The sequence below is a fragment of the Pantherophis guttatus genome, chromosome 5 (assembly GCF_059756535.1).
Source record: "Pantherophis guttatus breed Tessera chromosome 5, ASM5975653v1, whole genome shotgun sequence".
In the NCBI taxonomy this organism is placed as follows: Eukaryota; Metazoa; Chordata; class Lepidosauria; order Squamata; family Colubridae; genus Pantherophis; species Pantherophis guttatus.
Window position 1 is genome coordinate 104742457 of NC_142067.1, and position 25803 is coordinate 104768259.

A 25803-nucleotide genomic window follows, 5' to 3' on the forward strand; every position below is an offset into this window, starting at 1 on the left:
CTATTAATGGGTTAAGGATGTGTGATGAAATGGATAGCTGAAGAAGTGTGCGGGGTAGGGTGGAGTAGTAGCATCCAATATCTCAGAAAGGAGGCAGCACATTCCAGAGAGGGGCCCAAGACAAGAGACTGTGCAGTCCTGAACGGGATGGGGGAGGCAAGAAAAGGTTCAAGGTAGTCACACACTAGAATCAACCAGGGTATATCTATTAGGTTAGGTTATAACTTTAGTCTGGTAAATTCTATTAGGTGTAAGAAATAAAGAATTGCACTCAGTTGGAGCTTACTGTGTCGTCTCTGACAGACTGCAAGATATCCTTCTGAGGAACTACTTAAAAGCATGTTATTTGTTCAACGAATTGTTTTATACAAAATTGTCTTTCAGGATATATAGGTAAAGCTCCAATCATAGGAAATCTCTCATATTTTAAATGCTTGCAGCTGCTCCCTGTTCTTAAGGAACCAAATAGCAGCATTCAGTGGCATTCTGAGCAGTAAAGGGCCTGGACCTCTTTCCATATATCCGTAATTTAAGCATTCCTTGAGAGAAGTCACTCTTTTAAATCCATGGATGATTCATTGTGTAGACTGTCGTTTCTACATGGAATCTAAATTGGATTTTGGCAGCTCTAACCTGTTTCCTTTGAGCACGAGGCCCGATACATATGCTGACATGTTGTCTTATAGACATGAACTGGAGGTTGGCCAGTTTTACACTTTTCTTTGATTTTATGTTTTATGCCCAAGTCCACTATTTGATCCCGAAATTATTTCCTTTTCTCACTTTTGTTGGTGATGTTACCCAGAATTCACAAGAACAACTGATTACTTCCAGGGAGGATATTCACACACTCCTCTTTTTCAAAGCAGATCTTTCTAACAGAGGCATGGTTGAAGATCACCTGTGCAGTGAGATTGTCCCAAGCCCTTCCCTTTTTGATAGAAAACTTTAAACAAGAAACACAGGAACCAAGTGTGAGAAGAGAAATGGGGATTATTCCATCTTCCAGCAGACTCCAAATTAACTCCCTCCAACCAGGGGCGGGTTCCAAATCTCGTCACTACCAGTTCACTTGTGTGTGCACGCATGTGCGCGTGCATGGCGCTTTTGTGCCACTATCGGTTCGTCCGATCCAGTGAGAACCAGTAATAACCCACCACTGCCTCCAACCTTCAGAGATAATGGAGGAGAAATCCAAGAGGAGGAATTTATTTTTAAAAAGCTTTTTTAAAAGGATAAATTAAAGCAATAACTAGAAATATTGGGTAAGGTATAACTTTGACTGTATGTTTAAGTTTAATATGTTATCTCTGTACTAATTGTTTTTCATTAGAAATCTTTTTACAAAGCCATTGCCTTATATTTTGCTATGATTTGAGCAAGATGAAGTGTCCACCCTGAAAATAGGTGGTTAAGTTTCTACATCAAGGGAGTTGTCTAGACCCACAGGCCTGACCCACAATTGTTCAATAGCTTTTTCACTTCCTTTATTTTGGCCAGTTATTTCATATCCTCCATTGACTAGATAAGTTCAGAATACTGAGTTTTGCTTGGAGAGAAGAGTAAAAATTTAAATATCTGTGGCCTCCTTGATGACTTCTTACAGGGCTGTGTACTGGTATTAAAAAATATTATTTTGAGATTGATTGAGGGTTGTCAGAGCTTATTATCATAGTAGGCCAGCAACATGGGAGCTTTTAAAGTTTTATTACTAGGATGACCTATACAAGTAATGATACTTTCCCAACCTTTACAAGCAAGACAAATATACCCTTTACAAATGGTAACAAAATAGGCAACAATAATTTAAAGAATTCTAGGAAGCTCACCCCCTGGTACTTTTGCTCTGTTACATCCTGAAAAGACGGATGGCCTGTGCAAAGCTAGAAGGAAGCGGAAACTAACTTACCATGAATTCCTGTTATCTGACCTTTAGATAGAAGGCAGGTAATTAGGTCTCCCAAAAATAGGAGCTTATTTTTCCATAAATGTTATCCTGTTGTTTTATAAAATGAAGGTTTAATTATTTAACTTGTGTCTTCTAAATTTCCTGTAGTTAGATCTAGTTTTATAAAATTACCCATTCAGGAAAAATATCACTCTTTAGGGGTTGAGGAGCTCTCTAGCTCTTCTTCACCTGGACTTTAAAAATGAGAAATTGGATCTCATTTCAGAAAGAAATGCTATTTATTTATTTATTTATTTATTGGTTCGATTTATATGCCGCCCTTTTCCAGAGACTCAGGGCGGCTTACAATGCGTTAAGCAATAGCCTTCATACTTTTCGTATATACCTGCTTAGTAGGGCTTTCGCCCCCCCCCCCAAGTGGTGTACTTTTTTATATAAAGTCATCTTATTGCCCCCACAAACCAGGTCCTCATTTTACCTACCTCGAAATGATGGAAGGCTGAGTGAACCTTGAGCCTGGTGAGATTTGAACTTGCAGTAATTGCAGGCAATTGGTGTTACTTAACAGGGCTTTAGTCTGCTGCGCCACCAAGGCTATCTTGAAGTGACAAAAACCTTCAGTAATGGTTCTTCACAGGCTTGCTTAGCAAGCAGTCTCTTAGTTCTGTCAATATTGTATGTCTGTTTATTATGATGATCATTTGCCCAAAGTAGGACAAAATTCCATTGCAGACTGATAAACTGGTCATGGATTGAAATATAATTATCTAATCATCATGACAGAAGGACAGAATTCAAAGTGAAAATAAAGTAAAATAAGACAGTAAACAAGTGAATAGCATCCCTCCCCCCCAAAAAAACAAAAGATTTTAAATTTAAATGTAAAAACGAATCTAAAAATTAGGGAGACTTAAATGATTAATTACAAATTTGATTGAATCCTGTATATTATAAAAAATAATTTTTAAAAACCAGAGTGAAAATTTAGTTTTTTAAAGTAATTTAGAGTAATCAATAAAGGAGAATATTTGTAGCTCAGGGTTGAAACGATGGGTCCTTGGTGCTCTCTGAGCTTGCTTGTTTTCTTGCAGATGTTTCATTATTCTAACTAAGTAACATCTTCAGTGCTAGTAAAGAGTGCGGTTTGCTGTCAGTTTATATTCTGGTGTCTTGCCTGTGTAGGTGAGTTTAGAGTAAGAGAGTAAATATAAACATTGATCATCTTTTTAGAATATCTTAAATGATTGGGAGGATATTTAGTGAATACAGTATATTGTGGTAAAAATAATTAATGTTTTGGAAGCCATTTCACAGGCTATTTGATGAATTAAGAATAGGGTGGTATACAGCACTTTTTCCTTGTTAAACATACTTTAGCAACATTAATATGGATATTAGATAAGGTAAGATAGATGTATTATTCCAATAAAGTAAAGAAGGCTAAGCAGTAATAGAAGTAAATCATTCTGCCAATTTATCATAGAAGATTTGAACTTCCTGTTTAGTAAAAAAGGTTTGTTTTTAGTGTTTTTGCTGCTTAGTAACAGTGATTACATAACATAAGCTATATCTTCTTCAACCAATTGACTGAGAAAGATATTTTGCAAGAAATATATCTAGTCCGAGATATAGAAATGGTTACAAGATCTGTTTCTCATGTTGTGGCACTTCAGTTATCGTATACTTTACTGACAGAATTTTCATCTGGCTGATATTCTCTGATGTCTAAACTACGAGTAATTCGAAATTTTCTGTATAGGTTTACTTTAGAGCAGGGGTGTCCAACCTTGGCAACGTTAAAAGACGTGTGGATTTCAACACCCAAAATCCCCCAAACTGTCTGGTTAGGGAATTCTGGGAGTTGAAGTCCACAAGTCTTAAAGTTGCCAAGATTGGACACCCCTGCTTTAGAACATATTTGAAAACTGCAATGGCTGCCTTTCCCTTGATGATAGTACATAATTCAGCAAGATGCTGAATCTGTTTCTGATTTTTTTTTTGATGTTACAAATGCTATTCAAGCAGTGACAATATTCTTTTCTTAACATCATCTTATATCTGTGATGGCGAACCTATGGCATGCGTGCCACAGGTGGCATGCAGCGCCCTCTCTGTGGGCACGCGAGCCGTCACCCCAATTCAGCTCTGCCGCGCATGTGCGCATGCCTCTCACCAGCCAGCTGCTTGTTGGGTCTGCTGCACATGCACGGGGGGCGGTGCACATGCGGGAACCCCACATGCACATGTGCAAAGGGCTGGGGTGCATGCGGCCCACACACACATGTGTAGGGGCAGGGCACATGCAGGGGCCCATACATGCAGGGGCGGGGACATGCGGGGGGCACACACATGAGCGGGGGTGGGCCATGTGCATGGGGCCTGCGCACACATTGCATTTGGGGGGTTTGGGCGCGCTTTGGGCACTCAGTCCGGAAAAGGTTAAGCCATCACTGTCTTATATTTATTCTAAAAACGAATGTGCTCTGTGCTTGTTTAGTTTGTTCCAAGGACAGTATTTACATTTAAACCAAGGGTGTCCAACCTTTTAGCTTGTCTGGGCTGCATTGAGTGAAGAAGAATTATCATGGACCACATATAAAATACATAATAAAGTTAATGTATATAAATAACAAACTTCCTTTATTTTTTATGATCTTGTGGTTTGCATTGCTAGCTGTCCAGGGCTGCATAAAGCCCATGGGATGTGGGTGGAACACATCTGATTTAAACCTGTTGAAATATCACTAACATGTTTTCTAGCCATGACAGCCTAAATTAACCTTTCTCAATTTGGACTCTTACTGATGTTTTGGTTACTTGCGATTTGAATATTCGGCAAGCATGACCCTTCTCAGAGAGATTTGTAATGGTAAACATACCTAAAGAGTCAGATTGATGAAACTTGATCTGAACTAGCAAGAGGATTATATAGTTAATAAATTCAGAAGCTTCTTAAAATTATTTTGAGTTATAGTGATGGTGAAATTTACAAAAACATGTGCAGTAGCACAACATCACACATACAGGTTCAGATGTATATAGTGTAACTGCAGTCTTAGAATTCTCTCAGTGCTAAGGAGAGAAATATCCTTTCTTATTTGTCACATATCTGAAGATACAATAAGAATGTGTTTTGGTGACATGCTATTTAACATCTCTCTAAAGGTGTTGGAATTTTGAAATGAGGCAGCATATTTACATTCCAATTCATTACAGATGGTAAGAAAGACAGTGAAAAACAAAAACAACATAGAATTTAAGAACAGGATTCCCTGTGCTGTTGTAGAATCTGTAAGGATTGTAGAATCTGAACTATATTTTCGATCATTTCTCATCATTGGCAATGAATTATTGGGCGCAGTCATTCAGCAACATCTGAAAACAGACACATTTTTACATTTTAAGATAGATCATTTTCCAGTTATCATAAGGGAATACAATTTAAGAACTCAAAATTTTTTCATTGGTAACTTAGCACGGAAGTAAAACAACACATCCTATAATTTTTGTCTACAGCTATGAAAGCAAGTTCTCATGCACTAACAAGCAAACGGCTGATACCCGTTCAGTTCAATACCAAAACAAGAGACAGGTAGAAGCCCTCTCTTCACCTGAAAGAGAGTAGCTTCCACTTCATTGCATCACTTTCACAGAAGAAAAAGGGACAAGAATTTGAACCTTGATTTCAATATAAATAAAGCTCACATTTGATACACAGCAGGTGCTGGAATTCCTTCATAATTATTTTTATAATGTTAGAAGAAATCTAGAAGTAATTTGAGTTTTGTGTCTTTAGTTTAATCTTGCAATTTCTTGCCTAGCCATCAAGAAACTTAACAATGATAATTTCTTTATCATACCAATTGCAGTGTTGGTTTTATCTCTTGACAATGTTTTATCACGCAAAATGTGCCTTAGATAATTTCCAAGCTCTTACACAATCTCAAGTAAAATCAAACCAACTGTTTTAAAGTGGGTGACCTCTATAATTGCCACTGCTTTAAAATTGAAAAAAAGAAATGCTAATCTTTATTTTGCTCTTTTATTAGTATTCAGTTATTTGCATTTATAACATTTTGGTGAACTATTCCTTTAATTGATTTTAGAAATGCTTATTTTTTTAATTTGAACCTTTGAACCTTATATAATAATTGTAGAAAATGCTGGTCTGGGACTATAACGATAAAAATTACAGCCTAGTGTATGTTCCTTAGAAATCATTAAAGGCTACATAGCTGCTCATTATGTGTTCACATTATGTTTTTTAGTAATTTAGCAAAGATATAGAGTAGTTTACCAGATTACTTAAAACTTATCACCCAAAGGGAACATAGAAACAAAATTACAACTAAATGAGATTCTCTTAAGGAGTAAATGCTGAAAAACAGGAACTTATTTTTATCTAGCATCTTCAAAATAATGTATCCCCTAATTGATTTTAATGGAAGTTGGGTGGCAATACAATATTGAACTGCTAAGCTGACAAACTTGTGGTTTTGTGTTAAATAAACATCCCCTATTCAGTGTGTTAATCATGAAAGTATAGGAACCAGGATCATGAGTTGTAGCAACAGTGTGTTGACTTGCAAGGTAGACTCCAGATTGAACACAATAGGGGGACAAAGATTTTAGTTGTACTTATTGGATATTGGCTAAAATGTAGCAAAAATTTGGCATTATCTTTATTGCATGTGACACAGAAATCTAGTAAACTAGTCTATATCTTTGATAAATTACTAAAAAGCATTATATGAAAGCATAATGAGCAACAGAAGTCATCAGTAATGACCACAACATATGGAAGAATGAGAGTTAGAATGCATGAAGTATAAATGATAAAGTGGATCAGGGGTTAAATGCTCCCGGTTCGGACCAGCTCGGGTGAATAGGTAGCGATGGCGGCGGGCAGTTCGGAGAACCGGTAGCAAAAATCCCTGCCCAGCTGAGCCGCGCGATCATCAGAGCTTTTTTTTCTTTTAAATGGCTCTGACGAGCCAAGCTCTGACGATCCCAGCTGAGTTGCCTGCCGATCAGGCAACTCAGCTGGGATCGTCAGAGCCTTTTGAAAGCATTTTTTTACATGGTTTTACATGTAAAAAATGGTTTTAAAAGTTAAAAAAAAAATTGGCCACGCCCACCCAGTCACATTACCCCCACACCCCCACACCAAGCCACGCCCACAGAACAGGTAGTAACAAATTTTAGATTTCACCCCTGAAGTGGATGATTTCATGAATGAAATTAAAAATAAATATGTTATAGGCTTATGAATTAAGAGAGAGTAGAATGATATAAGAGTGATGAGATTCTGAATGAAGAGATCCTATTTCTTGAACCTGAAGAAATGAAACCAAATGAGAAAAATTGCATGCGCATGGAGCAAAAAATTAGTATAAGAAATTAGTTTAAGAGAGTTTGTATAAAAAGAGAATTGCATAAGAATTAAAGAAAGCACAGAACTGTTGAAATTGAAACAATTAAAGTGCAGATTGTAAACTATTAATAGTAAACTATTCTGAAAATGGGTAAACAAGGAGGAAATTGGTAAACAAAAGGCTAAACAAGGAGCCTCTGACAGACTGAATTGAAATAAACATAGTGATGAAATGATTTGAGAGAAACCCAAAAGAAGGGAATGCTGAAAAGTGTATTGAATGATAGTGCTATGCCAAAAAGTGGAATTGAAATAAATGATACATGTTTTGGAGCCCAAGAAAAAATGATGACAAAGAAGTTTTAAATGCAGTTAGATCATTGACAGCCAATGAGGCTGCAGCTATAGATGATATTACTGGAGGAATATATGGTTTGTATCTAACGTGTGAGAAGAATGTGTTGGACCCAATGATTATTTTTCCACTATAGAAAAGGGGATAATATTATTAAATATGGTTTGGAAGGTATTTGACATTATTCTGATTGAAAGATTACAAGATCTGAAAGTGAGCAAATTTGGGAAGTGCGGTGTGACTTTATGCCAGGTACATCAGATTTTTGTTGTTCGAAAATCAAAAACTATACTGTATTTACTCTTACTTACATACAAAGCTTATATACCATTTTAATCACAAATTATTCTGAATGGGTGGAAGGTTGGCTGAATAGTTTTTAATTCAGAGAGAGCATATGATTCTGTGAGTAGGGTTTAATTATGAACTGTTTTGAGGAAACATTAAAATTGCCTGCTGAATGAGAAGAATGGTGTAGATGGAAGTAAAACATTCATGAGAACGAATGAAAAGTTTAGCTAATGCTGTAGTGTTAAACAGAAAGTAAACATTCCTTAAACATTTATTCATAATGCTTATCTTAAAATAAAACAGAAATGAAGAAATGGAGTGGATAGAGAATGTGAAAGTACATGTATTTTTTGTACTTGCCTTGTTGGCTAATTTACAGTGAATATTACACTGTACAATGCAGTGAGTAGTGTGGATCTGAAAATTAATGTATAAAAGACCAAGCTACTTGTATTTGATAGGGAAAATGGAGTGGATATTGGAGATGACAGTTAGGTATGTAAGAAGATGTACATAAATAAATTGTATTAAGCTGCAATGGGTTACTTAAATGTGGGTAATAAAAAAGAGAAGTGGTGGAAGCAAGGACATCATTAAAATTGGAAAGGTATGGAGAGAAAAGTGAAATGCATATTGCCCAAGACTTTCCATTAGCAGAACATTATACAATCAAAGATATTTTTCTATCTCCTTGAAATGGAGCACATGAAGTGTACAGGTAATCCTCGACTTACAACAGTTTGTTTAGTGACCGTTTGAAGTTACAACAGCACACAAAAAAGGGAGTTCTGATCATTTTTCATATAACCACTGCAGCATCCCATCATCATGATAAAAATTCAGATGCTTGGCAACTGACTCAAATTTATGACAGTTGCAGTGTCCTGAGGTCATATGTCAGAAACTTTTCTGACAAGTCAATGGGGAAACCAGATTCACTTAACAACCATGATACTAACTTAACAACTGCAGTGATTCATTTAACAACCGTGACAAGAAAGGTCATAAAAAGAGGGCAAAACTCACTTAACAAATGTCTCTTTTAGCAACAGAAATTTTGGGCTTAATTGTCATAAGTCAGGGACTACCTACTCCCAAATGCTGAAAGTACTGCCATAGAAGCTTGAAAACCAAAGATGAAGGATACACGGATGCCAAGACTGCAACTTTCTGAAAAAAGGAGAGTTTAATGGTCAAGTGTAAGGAACCTATGATTTATGCATTCTGTAGGCCAGTCCTTCACAGCTGAAGGAACCAAACCAAATCTACAGAGAAAGAAGGAATTAACCATGAACTTAGTGTAGGGATCTTCCACTGGCTCCTAGAAAGTGTTGATTTTATGGTTGAGATTTTGCAGAATTACTTCAGTCACTCATTTTTACACTGTTCCTATAATTTGCTGTTAGTTTTTAATTTGAAAGTTAATTCATACTCAGTTGTATTTTTGTATTTAAGAATAATGTGAGAATATTTCATTGCAGGGTGGAATGGTTAATTGGAATCGTTTCTTTCCTCCTTTACGTCACCGACCTAATGCAAATTATTTGGATAATCACCCAACTGTGCAGGAGGGACGGCCTCCAGCCGAAGTTTCTGAAGAACAGGTAACATCTTTTTATGAAAACCACAGTATCCTAGACGCATGATTCTGCTAAGCATAAGCACATTAACTGTTTTCCATGCTTACTGCTCAGTTTTATAATATATGAGTAACCACATTCTGCTTAATCACATGACATTTCTTCACTAAATATAGGGAAGCAATCATGCACATTATACAACGGAAACTATTCCAATGTATGCCTAGCACCCACAATAAGAATACATCTGAACTGCCAGATAATATATCAACTTGTGCATTACGTTTTCAGGTGCTAGAATAGTATCTTCTTTAAATGTTCCATCTACTCTGTACACTCAGAAACAGGACTGTTCAGTTACAGCTTCTTTTTCAAAGTTTACCTGCTTTCAAGACCTTGTGTTGAAAGGAAAAATAATTGTGCATTTAATAGACAAAGAATTGTGAAAGCATCATATAGAAATATTTACCCTACTTCAGGTAGTCCTTGATTTACAACAGTTCATTTAGTGACCGTTTGAAGTTACAACAGCACTAAAAAAGTTATATATGACCATTTTTCACACTTATGACCATTGCAGCATGCCCAGGGTCACATGATTTACATTCAGATGCTTGACTCATGTTTCTGATGGTTGCAGTGTCCCAGTGTCATATCCCTTTTGCAACCTTCTGACAAGCGAAGTCTATGGGGAAACCAGACTCACTTAACAACCATGTTACTAATTTAACAACTACAGTGATTCACTTAATAAATGTGGCAAGAAAAGTCGTAAAATGGGGCAAAACTCACTTAACAAATTTCTCACTTGGCAACATAAATTTTGGGCTCAGTTGTGGTCGTAAACTGAGGACTACCTATATTCAGTTGTTAAAAAGAAAAGGATGGCAACTATTCTGAATGACAATATCAAAATATGTGAGGTATTTAAGGGCTTTATTTAAGCTTGGTCACTTATTTTATTATGATTATATACAGTCTACCAAGCATATGGGTAAGTTTTTCTTTAAATGCATTATACTCTAGCAGACCCAGTGCAGAGAGGAAAGTTCCCGGAAGATCCCGGACCTGCGCACGTTTCGCCGTGCTCTCAAAACTTTTCTATTTCAACAAGCTGGCCTGGCCTAACTCCCCTCTTTTAAATTCTTAAATTTTAAATTTTTTAATTCGTGATTTTATAAATTGGGTGTTTTAATCTGTGTTTCGGCCGAAATATTTAATAATTTTAAGGGATTTTTAATATTTGTATTGTCTGTATTTTATCTTGGCTGTTCACCGCCCTGAGTCCTTCGGGAGTAGGGCGGTATAGAAATTTGATTAATAAATAAATAAATAAATAAATAAATAAAGTGGGGGAAGGAAAGAGAAAAAAAATAAACAAGCTATATTTCTATTCTTTCATAAAATTATACAATGAAGTTTTTCATTTGAAACTGGGGAGAGGGTCAACTGTTCCTTGGCATTAGCTGGGACACTGGAGGGGGCCTTATTGTTTTGATTCTCAGGGTTTATTCAGCTGGAAGCCTCTGGTAGAGCTGAACACAAAGCCCTAGGACATGAACTTCCTAAAAACGAAGTAGCAGTCTGGCAGTTAGTCCTAGATGAATTGATTTGGGGGCTTCCCTGCCTCACTTGTCTCTGTGATTCATTATTGAAATTGGAGAAAATGAAACTTGAGGACAGTAAGAAATACCGATCATTTTCTGTTCTTTAAAATTTCTTTTAAAGAACTTTACAACAAGACTCATATTGTCTTCCTGGAAATTTTGAATCATTTAGAAATACATTTTCTGTTTGAGAATTATCCATTCTTCATCACGAAATGACAAAATAGAAAGGAAAAAAACCGTTTAACAATAACAAAATAATAAACCGTTTAATGGGAATTGGAACTATATCTGTTTTTAAAAAAAGGTTTAGAAGATGTTAAAGGTCTAATAAAAACTCTTTAACAAAAATTGAAATAAACTCTTATTAAATATTACAAAATTTTTTTTACAGAAGGTGATTATACATTTAAATAATCACAGATGTGCCTGTTCTGGAATTTTCCAGTTAAAGAATTTCCAAACAACCTTCAGAGAACACGGCACTGTCTCATTTTTAAAAACAAAACAAGTTGAGGAACTTCAGGAAACCACTTGCAAGTTTTTCATATTGGCATTCTGAGAAACAAAGCTTGTGATTTGTGTTTATGACTCTAGCTGCTCACAAACTTAATATTAAAATGGATTTTCCTTAAAGGAAATTAAGAGCCTTGGTAGTACAGTGGTTTAAAGCACCCTGTTATTAACACAGCTGCCTGCAATTACTGCAGGTTCGAATCTCACCAGGCTCAAGGTTGACTCAGCCTTCCATCCTTTCTAAGGTAGGTGAAATGAGGACCCAGTTTATGCGGGCAATAAGCTGACTTTGTATAAATATACAAAAGGATGAAGGCTATTGCTTAGCGCATTGTAAGCCGCCCTGAGTCTCCGGAGAAGGGCGGCATATAAATCAAATTAAAAAAAAAAAAAAATCCCCACCGTAGATTTGCTTGGTAAGGGGAAGCTGAGCCAGGTCATGAATTCTGCAATAATTTCAATATGCATGTTGTGATAGGTACTTTGTTAAGATTTGGGGCAATATGACCAATAACACCGAACTGTCTGGGGAAAAAAATGAAAAGGAGATCCGTTTTACTTATTACATCTCATAAACTTGGGGGAAGGAATGGTAGGAAGAGCAGAACACAACCAGGATGGCTCCAACAATTGCTCTTTCCCTCCTTATTGATTTGGTTTGCTTTCTTCTTTTTCTTTCAAGAGGTCAAAATCAGAGGTGGGTTTCAGCAGGTTCTGACCAGTTCTGGAGAACCGGTAGCGGAAATTTTGAGTAGTTCAGAGAACTGGTAGTAAAAATTCTGATTGGCCCGGCCCCCATCTATTCTCTGCCTCCCAAGTCCCAGCTGATTGGGAGGAAATGGAGATTTTGCAATATCCTTCCCCTGCCACGCCCACCAAGCCACGCCTACCAAGCCACGCCCACCAAGCCACACCCACAGAACCGGTAGTAAATTTTTTTGAAACCCACCACTGATCAGAATGGAGTAAGATAGAGTGATCTGAAAGGGAATGAGTACAGTAGCCCAGTCTCAATGACACCAAGGTTAAGGTGGACTTGGATCGGTATCTTCTCACTCCTAAGGAAATAACCGTAACGCTACTCCACACTGACTCTTTGGAGTTCTTTTGTTTCTACAATGCAGAATAGGCTGACGGAAAGGGGGGGGGTGCTGTTCATAGTGCCCCTGCCCAGCCAACCCAGCTGATACTGGGTTGAATAGCATGGATGGCTGCCCCATGCAATTAATTCTGATTTTATGGGTCTGTTTGTCTTTTTTTTTCTTTTCTTTCATTTTTCATTTCCTCTCCTTCTGCATACGCTGGCAGTTATAGAGAATAATTCTGTAATCTTTGTTTTCTGATTCCTTTTATACATATCCAAAATAAAGTATCCAGGCTTCTTAAGCAAACTGAAAAAAAAAAAATATGCAGTTGCCTAAAACTGAACACATGCCCTCTTTATGACTCTGGCATCATATGATAGTTGTCATGTGCTAAGCTTGGAAATTTTAAAGGGATTTCCCCAAGTTTCAGGATTTTTTAATAGCTGTGCTCTCAAAGCAAATTCAGTTATTGTATTGCTTCGTTGTTATACCCAGATAAATATTTATTAATATCTCCACATGGAAACCTGATTGTTGCTTCTTGCCATATCTTGGTGTATTCTTGAAAACTGTGGCTTGAATTTTCACATTACGGTGATAGGCAGTCTAAATTGCAGTGTTCCTTATTCCTGTACTGGTGACATTGAGAAGCCTCGGATTACTGTGTCTCCCCTTACAAACCAAGCTCTAGAAATAAGGTCATTATATGAGTTGCATGTGGGTCCCACCCCTAAGACATACATCTTTACTATTGCTCTAAGCAAGAAAGAATATTACTGCTCCTATGATAGGTAGATAACACAACTATTAAGTCTAGTTTCTTAATATGAGAAGCAGTGATGATACTGCCAGCAGAGCAGTTCATCTACCTAAAATGGAGGTGGAGTTTCATGAATCCCCGTGCTGCTTGATAAACTAAATTGTTGATTTAACTTTAATATATTTAATTACAAGGAAAAAAAAAATCAATCTCACCAGCTATGTTATAGCTATACCTCACCTGTTTAGAATCAGTTCTTCAAAGCACGCTGCTGGGTTGGCTGCTTGGTATGAATTTTAATATTTCTCCCCCTCTCTCTTATTTCTCCATAGGTTGCACGGCTCATGGAAATGGGATTTTCTCGAGTAGATGCTTTGGAAGCTTTGAGAGCTTCTAATAATGACCTTAATGTAGCCACCAACTTTCTGCTGCAGCACTGATGAATTGAATACCTGCAGGGAAGAACTTAAGTTGACACGTGTCATGTGCTTTCCAGAGGGCTGTAAACAACTGCAGGGTAGACACTTGAATGTTTAAATCAAGAAAAAGAAGCTGCCTCTTCACATGCAATATATTACTGCAGAAAAGATGGCTGGCACTGGAAATATCTTTCCCTTGAATGGAGTATACTAGCCAGGTTGCACTGGAAAAGTGTTTGCAATCATAAACATATGTTATATAGCAATATTTCTTTTGCAAAATCGGGTTTATGTCTTGCCCCCCCACCCCCAAAATCATCATTACATGTTTGATCATTTCTGATAACAAAGAAAAAAGTTTTTTTCTTAAAACAACTGTTTAACACCCCCCCCCAAAAAAAGTCTTTTGTTTACATATAGCCAACAAAGCAACATTTCATTTTCTTTTTTCTTTTTTTAAATACTGCATTTCATTCATCTGCTTTATCAAAGCTTCAAGAAATGTGCAAACTTGGCCATGTAATTTCAATAAAGGGAGAAAGGACTGAAATGTATTCAGAAGATTCTATTCATACTTCTTTTTTTGAGGGTTGGGGAGAGCACGTAAAACATGGCTTCTGGGATTTTTTTCAACCCCTTTACAAGCCGTGTTTATGTATGGCCTGTGGAGCACGAGGCAGGCTGCATCTGCTCTGCCTTAGCTTGTGTGACCAGGGAGAGGGGGAATAAAAGAATTTAGCAAGGAGCAGATAACAACTTTCTAGGCTCCCTCTCTTAAGAGGATGCATTGGGACAATCTACCTAGTCATCTTCAACCAATTTTTGAACTTGGTCTAACTTTGGTCAGCTTCCCTGCCTTGAACAAGAAATCTTCCCTTCCAGCACTATGATACCCTATGGCAAAATTGCTCATGTTCTATTCACTTTTGGAGAACTTTCTCACTGACAAGTCAATAGGCACGTAGGTAGACTCCTGAGCAACTTTATATACATGTAGTCCTCGATTTACAACAGTTCATTTAGTGACCGTCCAAAGTTACAACGGCACTGAAAAAAGTGACTTATGACCATTTTTCACACTTACAACCTTTGCAGCATCCCCATGATTACAATTCTGATGGTTGGCAACTGGTTCATATTTATGATCGTTGCTGTGTCCTAGGGTCATGTGATCTTTTTTTTTTTTTTTTGCAACCTTCTGACAAGCAAAGTCAATGGGGAAGCCAGATTCATTTAACAACAACAAAGGGGGGAATTGTATATAAAACACATTTCAGAAGATCAACTGGATGGGAATGAGGGCATGGGTGGTTGTAACTTGATCCTCCTGCATTGCAAGGTTACAATTGGCGCACAGCTAGCAGGGAGCCCTCCCACCAGGACTTCCGCCTATTTAATCAGGAGCCATGAATCCAGAAGGACCCATAAATCGTGAATCTGTCTTTCATGGGTAATGGTTGCTCATCCAGAGGTAACACTGATGTCTACAGAAAACCACCTATCCAGGTCAGCTCAACACTGAGGGTGTTGAGAGCATCTCCCCAACAGCCTGGGCAGGCAATGTAGTTGGGTAATGTTAGTGTAGTGATGATACTGCTGTACCCAAAGACTTTGGATGACTTCTCCCACTAGTTTCATACAAACCTTAAGAGAATAGGAGAGAGACCAACCCCCTATAGAATCTGACATTGCAGAAACCACTACAATTCCCCTCCTTCCCCCACCATAAACTAAAATCACCCAGTGAGGAAGGAGCAGTTTATATTGTAAAAAAGTATTAGAAACTCTTTTATTCCATTTATTTTCTTTTCAGGGTAGGTTTTTAATCAGTTTCCCTGAACAGAAATAACTATTTCTTGTAAATAAACTCAGATGTGCATGTCACAGTTAAAACCAGAATATTAAAAAAAAGTCTTTCTATAGAATGAGAACTGTAAAAACAACTAACCCAAAGAACCCCTTCATACCGTCTTTCAGATAATAGTTTTTCTTTTGTGTTTTTTCAGATGCTTTGTTTGATAGAACCTTTCCATTGTTCAGATTTTGTCTTGATAACCTTTCAGATTCTACTATATAGAATCAGCTTACTACGTAGTCTCTCCTAAAGATAAGACATGTAATTTCAGAATCATACTTTAAGCATGCTTTCTCACGGTAAAGTTTATACCAAAAGTAACATCGCTGAGAAAATAAGAACAAAAGAGCGAATTTTACAAAATCCCCATCAAGAAGGTTACATCTTTTTTTTTAAATGAAGGCTCAACTGTGTATAACTGTGAATAATCTTTGAATAATCAGCTATGAATAACTTTTAAGACACCATCGAACCCACCAGCAACCTTCTTTGAGGTCATGGCTCAATACTCCTGATCTTCAGTTGACTTTCATAGCAGGAACATTCACTCCAGGTTAGGAAAAAGGTTCATAAAGCTGTTGGCATATTTTTGTCCTTTCTTATCCTTGTTCATTCTTTCTATTTTTATAAACTTTAGGTGTTGCCAGATTTTGTTTGGATTTTTAATTGGTGCCTCTGCTATTTATCCTTTGGGACAATCCTCTTCTCCCATCTACCCCCTTTCCTAGTTAGTTCTGTTTTAAGAATAGTCATAGTTTGTATTTTGAGACACAATTATTTGGTGGATTGTTTCATCAGATTTTTGGCGGTTGCTGTTACTGATATCACTGCATTTAGATAATTTCCGCATACTTTTTATTTCCTTGACTGTATTACACCCAATGAAGGTCTCACCACAAGCTGTTTTCATTATTATTTTTTTTCACTGCAAGAAGTATAGGACTGAATAACAAATAGAAAATAGTAAAAAGAAAAATGGAAAATTGATCATTTATAAAATGGTTACTCATTGAAATATAATTTCAGTAATAGTAATTTTTACTGATTTTAGACATCATCTGTGCATTTGCAGAAATAATATCCACAAGCTTTTTTCATATCTATTTAATATATAGTATATATATAATCATATATCCTAAGCAATATCCCAATTGAACAGAGATGAAATTAAGCTTGCGTGATTGTCTTAGACACATTTCACAGGGTTCAATCTTAGACACATTTCACAGGGTTCAATCCTTCACACTGTTAGTGAGTTAGATCACTATCCTCCTGCCAATTATAGTTCTCCACACTCAGGGGAAACCACAGCTTTAGCATTGCGTATATTTGTATTATGCATTTGGTGCAAACACTATTGTAAATTACATCCGCATGCATTTGCCATCATATCTTTGCCTTTTTGTCATACTTTTGATTTAGTGAAATACTAAAGAAGATCTCACTTCAGCAGAGCTTGTATTCAGTTTATATAAACACTTGTATAAGTATAAAAGCAATCTGTAGAGTTTTCAGGGACTTCCAAGATAAGGAAGTCCTTCACGGATGAAGACATGAACTCAATACAATTTTAAAAAATTAAGTTGGGTGAAATGAAAAAAACTCTTTTCCCCCAACCTTTAATTTGTACATTTCAAGGTAGAGTACATAATGTTTTCCCCCATAACAACCACCCTATGAGGTGGGACTGGGCTGAGAGAAAGTGGCTGGCAAAGTCTGAAGCTAGCTTTCATGCCTGAAGGAGGGCAAGAGGTCCTGGTCTCCAGATTTAAGTGCTGCACCCAATTGGCTCTCATATATGAGGGTTATATGAGATGAACAGGCCCCATCCTCTTAGTTTTTCCCTCCCAAAGTTCTTTTAGTTCAAGATTCCTTCAAGGCAACTGCAATTTTGAGGTAACATTTTGGCTATTCCATCACAGCCAACAGCGTTCCATCACAGATTGAAATGGAAAGAAGAATAATACAGGTAGTCCTCAACGTATGACAGCAATTGAACCCAAAATATATGTTGCTAAGTGCGAAGTTTGTTAAGTGAATATTTCCCCATTTTACGACATTTTTTGCCACATTTTACCAAATTTCTTGCCATATTTGATAAGTGAATCACTGCAGTTGTTAAATTAATCTGGTTTCCCTATTGACTTTGCTTGTCGGAAGGCCCCAAATGGGGATCACATGATCCTGGGACACTGCAACCGTCATAAATATGAATCAGTTGTCAAGCATCTGAATGTAAATCGCATGACCATGGGGGATGCTGCAACAGCCATAAATGTGAAAAATTGTCATAAATTTTTTTTCAGTGCCATTGTAACGGTCACTAAATGACCTGTTGTAAGTTGAGGACTACCTGTATTGGCTTGTATGACAGAAATGTTTTAAATATAGAGAAACAAAGCTCAATAAAGACATCATGTTAATCTTGAACTAAAAACTTCAGGCTGTGCCGGAGGTTTTTCTTTTCAAGTTAAAGATGCCTGCATACAGGTACCACAGCTGATGTTTCATGCTTCGTAAACAAGAGTATCTTCAAAAAAAGAGTAGGACTAATTATATCCTTTTTTTTTTTTGTTGCTTAGCTCTGTCAGGAATGTTTCTCCTACGTGAAACTGAAAACCAGATTATGATACTGGAAAATCCTACTGATAAATTGCTCTCTGTAGCAGAAAGTGCGTCCGTGTGTGCACAAAAAGCTAACCTGCACCCTCTGCAGGCCATCCTTTTCCAGATCGTATTAAGTTGGTAGTTATTTATGTTGGACTTTTGCTTTGTGCTCATACAACAGAACTATATACCCTGGAACCTAATTGGAAGATGAACTCCAAAACCCTTCCAGTTGCATTCTCTTTGCCTGCTCCTACACTTTCTTCTGCCTAGCCCCATTTAGGAGTGCTGCTCTTTTGTCAATCAAAGCAGGAACAACTGGTAGGAGGAATTCAACCTTGTGTATGCCCACCAGGGCAAGCATTTTCAGAGTTGGTGAATTCAGGCCACCTTAGAATATGCTTGTATGTATCTGAACAGAATGGAATTCTACATTTGGAGATTGGCAAGGTTTCCTTTGATTGTCAGGATCCAATGGAATTGTCAATGAAAGATGAGATTCATGCTACATGGGGAAATTCCCAATAATATGTGAGTCATGAGCAAAAGAAATAACAGGCTATATACGGGGATTTCCTGGAGAGCCAGTCCTATTTTGAGTCAAAGCTTATAGCTTGAATTTGGCTATGAAGTTATGCGAGTTCTCTATGTTTGGCTACTGTGCTGTGGAAAAGGAAAGGGCATAAACTCCATCTAGATTCTCATTTTTATCTCGACTATAATTGTTCTGAGTTATTGTTATTTAGTTAGCTTTATATATCATCCATCTCTTAGGACAGCGGTCCCCAACCTTTGCAGCTTAGTGGCTGGGGGTGGGGGGAGAAGAGAACTGAGTTCTGTGTGTGGCGGGCCGGTGCACACAACTCAACTTGCATGAGGGCTAGGCTGGTGTGTACATGCATGTGCCTGCAGCTCCACTTGTGCAAATTGAGCAAGCCGGCTCGCACTCACACGTTAAGCTGTGCACGCACCAGCCTGCCACTCACAGGGCCCGGTTCCAAACAGGCCACAGCCAGTGGTGGTATTCAGCCAGTTTGCACCACGTCGGGAGAACCAGTTGTTAACTTTCTGAGCAGTTTGGCAAACTGGTTGTTGGAAGAAATCATTAGGGTAGAAAACCGGTTGTTAAATTATTTTAATCCCACCACTGGCCACAGCCCAGTAGTGGGACATGGCCCAGTGGTTCGGGACCCCTGTTTTATGAGACTGAGAATCCCCACTGTTGCTATTAACTGAAAGCAACACAAAGTTACATTATATAAACTATCCCCAGTATTTTTCTAAAAGTAATATGGTCAAAGTATTTTATGAGAGTTAGTACTAAAAGGAAAAGTTAGAGTCCAGCAGGAGGTTGAAATAAATCAGCATTTAGACAGCCAGTCTAAAGATAAAAAGATAAAGTAAAAGTTCAAAAAGTGAAGTTAAAGCCCAGGCATGCTTAAAAAACCCGAAATGTCGAAAAAAAGATAGACGCCCATGATTTTCTGACTGCTCCCAAAGAGAACTGATATCTTCAAGACTTCCCTTCCCAGTGATCCACGTCTGTCCAAAAGTCATCATAGATCATTCGTAAATGCTCCCATTCAAATACAGGAAGCAGTATTGCCAGAAAACCAGCTTTGGCAGCAAAATCAGCAGATTGTTAAGCAAGAGAGAAAAAGCCTCTTACCATTCACCACTCCACTTGGGGAGGAGTTTCCAATAGGCTTTTTTTTTTTTTTTTTGGGCCAGAAACTGGAAGTAAATGCTGAAAACCAGCAAAATAAATAAATAAATAAATTGAACATCGCAGCCAGGTGACTATAGGATGTTACAAATGGCTGTTTAGGTGATCCTCTTGCCAAACACCCAAAATGTAATCATGTCACTGAGGAAGATTGGGGCGTGAATTTATTATACTTAATTGGAAACCACTTCTACCTGGACTTTGCTGGGAAGATAGACTGATTGTGGAGATTGAATGTATTATATTTAACTAGACAATAATTGATAAGAGGCATGAAGAAACAAACATCGATATTTGATCCAGGACGAATAACTCTTAAAACTCTTGGTATGATTTGGGATAGATAAGAAGCTGTGGCAAACTTCCTACAAGTTGATTATAAAAGAATTTAACAGAGGGTTTTGAAAATTTAATTTTGTCCTTTTTATTATTATTGTTCTTCCTGTTAACTATTTTGTCATTAATATAGCGTATAGATGACAGGTCAATAATTTGCAAATAGATTTACTAGTTTAAAACATTGGGGAGGGCTGTTTGGCAGTGGGTGAGAACCAATATTGCAGTACTGTAATGTATTAATCAGTGTTCAGTTAGGGGGGATAATATGTGTATATGTACTGGGTTTTTTCTTTTTAATGCTCTTTTTTAATGTCTTGTTTGTTTTATATTTTTTCTCTGTTCTTGTTTTGGGGTGTGGAGTTTTTTGAGGTTTGTACCTTAACCTTTTTTCCAAATAAAATAAAAATGCCTGGATAAAATGGACTTGCTTAAGGACTGTTGTGTTTACTTAACAAATGCTGCAGAAAAGGTCATAAAATCAGATGCAGACAAATGGTGACCTGCTTAACAATCACAACAACTTACGATTGTAATTCCAGTTGTAAGTTGAGGACTGCCTGTAGTGATTTACAAAATAGTGGTGACATTAACCCAATAAGCTAAGCCAACACCAAGCTATTTATATTATGGCTTAGCACAATTCTATTTATTTGTTATTTGAAATTTGTGTTATTTATCTGTTAATGTCCAACAGCTTGAGCCAGTTTTTGTGAAGTTCTCCCTTAATTTGATCTGCAGAACAATTGAGTGAGAGAGAACATCCCAATGCAGAGGCAGCCGCATGTTAAAAACCAGAGTTTCAATTGCACCACTGCAGTCACCATTCTGACTTTTGAAACCACAGCTTGTGGACACCCTGACTCAGAGTTACTTAGTGAATTTCCATTTCTGAACCCGGTCCTAGTTCAGCCCTTAAATAGTACACCACAAATATGTAGTGAATGAAGCCAGTATCTCAATAAAATCTATTTCCTCAAGCAAGAATTAGTTGATATAATAGAAATCTGCTAAATTACTGGCTAAAGAGCTTTCTCAGACATAATCCAGCAAACAAGACCTCTTTATGTGATAGCCTTTAAAACATGAGGCGCCCTTCTCCCTCTGTGAACCTCTCTGATTCACAGGAAAGATGCTGCATTGCCTCCTGGGTGAATCCCTGGCTCTGGAATTCATTTCCTAAAAAAATTTAAAGCATGCCAAACATTTGCGAAGATGGTTAGAAACCACCCCCTTCATCAAGTTTTTTAATGGTTAATTATTTAATATTGATTGTCATTTCTCTTTTAACTATTAATGCTTTGCTGCAAATGGCTATGGATTTTAAATAAACAGAAAAGTGCAACTTTTATTCAATAAAGCAATAACAAATGAGTATGCCGATCATAAACCATGGCGGGATTTATACACAACCCCTACATCAGAAGCAAACTATGTTTTGGATTTGTGTGATGTGTAATCCCCAGCTCAATGTCACAGAAGGTTTTGTTCATTTCAGAAAGCTGAAGATGCTGCATCTCTCAGATTAAATAGGTTTATGAAACAATATAAAAGCCTATTAAATTTGGGAGGTGAGGAATAGGGTGTTGTATTTAATCTACAGACGATCCTGTCTCAATCTTCTGTTCTGAGAAAGCTGTTTAGTATAAGAAAGGCAGAGATGAAAGAGACAATTGTTTAAACATGAGCCAGTAGTGTGCAGCAGCAGCCAAAAAAGCCAATACAATCCTTGGTTGTATAAACAGATGCATAGAATCAAAATCATGTGAAGGATTCATAATGCTTTATAAATCCTTACTGCATACAGTTTTGGTCACCACATTACAAAAAAGATGTTGAGACTTTGGAAAAAGTGCAAAGAAGAGCAACTAAGATGATTAAAAGCATATGAAGAACGGATGCAATTCTTTTCTTTAGTCTAAAGAAAAGAAAGATTAGGGGTGACATGATAACAGTATTCCAATCTTTGAGGGACTAACACCAAAAAAATAGGAGGTCAACTTATTTTCCAAAGCACCAGAAGGCAAAACAAGAAACAATTGATGGAAACTAATCGAGGAGAGAAGCATCCTGGAATTAAGGAGAAAGTTCCTAGTGAGAACGATTAACCAGTGGAACAGTTTGCCTTCAGCAGTTATAGGTACTTCATCACTGGACATTTTAAAGAAAAGACTAGATACCACCTATCTGAAATGATACTGCTTGAGCAGAGGGTTGGACTAGAAGACCTCCAAGGTCCTCCTTCTGTATTCTGATTTAAGTGTGGCGTGGAAAGAAGTAAAGATTAAAAGAGGAGAATTTATAAAGCAAGCAGCAATACAGTTTTGCATAGAGATCAAAAGGAAGGTTAATATAAAAGTTTATATAGACATCGTGAGAAGAAAGTTCGAATCGAGATAGGTCATCTAAAGAAAACATAGGGCGCGTTTCTTGGAGCAAAAGCAGAGCTTATTTCAACAGCATAATGTGCAGTACAGCAACTGAAGGTTGCAACAGAGCAGGGGTGAAATCCAGCAGGTTCTGACAGGTTCTGGAGAACTGGTAGCGGAAATTTTGAGTAGTTCGGAGAACCGGCAAATACCACCTCTGGCTGGCCCCAGAGTGGGGTGGGAATGGAGATTTTGCAATATCCTTACCCTGGAGTGGGGTGGGAATGGAGATTTTGCCACACCCAGAAAACCGGTAATAAAAAAATTTGGATTTCACCACTGCAACAGAGTTACAGTTTTCAAGTAATTACTTTTATACAGTACCTTTCCTCTCAGAGGTAGAGCTGTCCTTTAGGAATTATTGGAAACTTTAACTAGCTGAATGGCCAAAGTGGGGCATTTAGCGGTTAGGCACCTTGCTGAGTGGGAGGAGCTTTTCCATTAATTTACCGTATTAACTGGTTTCCTGCTTAATTAGAACTGCAGCTGGAAGAGGCAATCACAGAGGAAAGGATTTTTTTCCCCTTTATTAAGAGACATGCTATGTGGTATTTACCTGAATGGCCTTGCAACCCTGGGCCAACATCTTTGTGTGTGTAAAGGATTTCCATGTCCTGACAGATGAAAAAGAACAAAAGAGCCATAACAGATCATGCTCCTTTTTAATTCTCTTTTAGAAAGACGTCTGCATCTATCTGCCTTACTGCAATGCAGTAACTATGCCTTTGAAAAGCCGTCAAATACTGCCATTGATACCAAATGAGGCAGCTTGTATATTAGTTCATTAAAGTTGCTCTAATGATGTAACCACAGTTTGATGGGTGCTGCAGAAATGACCAAGAGCCTTCTAGGTATAATTCAAAAGGCTGGGTTTGGCCTATCGAGTCCTAAATGGCTTGATGCTGAGACTGTCTTCTCCCCATCCAAGGCACACTTGCTATCAACAACTTTTAACAGTGAAGGTGAACACTATTTGCAGGACATGATGTTCAATTTGAACATACAGGTAGTCCTTAGTTAACAAACATAACTGTGTGAGAAGCCCCCCCCAAAGAATGAAATATTTTGGGGAATACAGTATTAAAAGAGGTAGAATATTATATTTTCTCAAAGGAGAAATGAAGAAACATGCTCTTAGAGGCAGTCTTTTTTAATAGCCTATAGCAGATGCCCATAAAGAAATCCTGGGCCAGCCTATTCCCAAACAAAATACCTTCACCTCCAGTGATGGGATTAAAATTTACATACTTCTTCGCCCAAATTCTGAGAACAGGACATGACCTTTAGGACATAATAGGACCTTGCGGTTTTAATTTGTAATTGGTTTTAATTGGGTTATTTTAAATTGATGGCCAAAATTATTTAATGTCTTTTAAACTTTTTTTAAATTTTATATGTTGTGTTTTACCGTGGCTTTCACCGCCCTGTGTCCTGTTGGAGAAGGGCAGCATACAAATTAAATAAATAAATAAATAAATAAATAAATAAATAATAATAATAATAATAATAATAATAATAATAATAATAATAATAATAATAATAATAATAATAATAATAATAATAATCCTTTAGGATTAACCCACCACCATTAGAATAGCAAAAGACACAGAGCTCACTACATTGCACAAACTCTAGGGGCATTTCAGATATTGCACAACCCCCAGAACCATTTCAGAAACTGTATAAAAATCCTTCACTCATCAAGCTAATTTGTCAGCTGCCCCAGAACTGCACACTGTGGTTCTGTTTATCAATAAACGGACCTTCATTCCAATCACCCTCCATTTTATTTCCAGCACCTTTCTCCCAGCTTGGAATGAACCAGATGCATTTTTCTACCATCACTAAACAATGTGGTCATAAAGTGAAAAATTACATGACTGCAGCAATTTATGACAGCAATTTTGGCAGTTGTTCTTGCAGTTATTAAGCTAATTGCACATAGTTATTAAGTACAATATCATGTGACTGTGACTTTTGATTTTCTGCTGGCTTCCCCACTGATTTTGCATGTTGGTTGCAAATGCTGTGAAGATTGCAAATGCTGATCATATGACTGAGGAGATGCTGCAACACAATTTCAAGGGCTGACATCTCCTTGTTCTGCACTGTCATAACTTTGAACAGTTGCTGGACAAATGGTCATTAAGCAAGAACTACCTATGTTATATATAGTCTCTGGAAATTAAGAGTGGCAACTTCACTGTTGGCCTTTCAGAAGTTATTGAAGGCAGACCTATTCTGGAGGGCTCTTGGGAATGTCCTTATTATATTATAGTAATTTGTGCTTTTATTGGTTTGTATGGTTTCTGATCAAAATAATGATGTATAGGTAGTCCTCGACTCACAACAGTTCGTTTAGTGACCTTTCAACGTTACAATGGTACTGAAAAAAGTGACTTATGACCATTTTTCACACATGACCATTGCAGCATCCCCATGGTCATGTGATTTACGTTCAGATGCTTGACAACTGGTTTATAGTTATGATGCTTCCAGTGTCCCAGGGTCATATGATCACATTTACGATCTTCTGACAAGCAAAATCAATGGGGAAACCAGATTCACGTAACAACTGCATTACTACTTTAACAACGGCACTGATTCACTTAAGAAATGTGGCAAGAAAAGTCATAAAATGGAGAAAACTCACTTAACAAATGCCTCACTTAGCAACAGAAATTCTGGGCTCACTTTTGGTCGCAAGTTGAGGGTTACCTGTAGTTTTAAAATTTCTGGAAGTTGTTATTGGAATCTGGAAGTATATAAACACAAATAAATAAATAGTTCTAATGTTTGTATTTGACAGCCAGTTTGGTGTGGAAGTGGTTAAGGCTAGAAATCTGGAGACCATACATGTATAAATATATGTGTATATGTTTTATATGTATATAAAAAAGCAGGAGAGTATATATTGATGATTTGTGAAAAATAAACAATTATTTATTATTATT

The 25803-nt window shown here is 37.2% G+C and overlaps 1 protein-coding gene and 1 long non-coding RNA gene across 3 annotated transcripts in view; one reads left to right on the forward strand and one right to left on the reverse strand.

Moving 5' to 3' along the window:
- UBAC2 (UBA domain containing 2) overlaps positions 1 to 14446 on the forward strand; it is an 88100-nt gene extending 73654 nt beyond the window's left edge. For both annotated transcript variants that reach the window (XM_034418436.3, XM_034418446.3), the window contains 2 exons: positions 9411 to 9533; positions 13810 to 14446. In XM_034418436.3, coding sequence (XP_034274327.1) covers positions 9411 to 9533; positions 13810 to 13917 — 231 coding nt within the window. In that variant the 3' untranslated portion in view covers positions 13918 to 14446. The remainder of the gene's footprint in view (positions 1 to 9410; positions 9534 to 13809) is intronic.
- On the reverse strand, positions 4531 to 13929 carry LOC117666005 (uncharacterized). Its single transcript, XR_004591566.3, has 2 exons — positions 13718 to 13929; positions 4531 to 5284 (listed from the first exon to the last, which is right to left on the reverse strand). It is a non-coding gene; the product is annotated as an uncharacterized LOC117666005 (long non-coding RNA).
- Positions 14447 to 25803: the final 11357 nt, after the last annotated feature.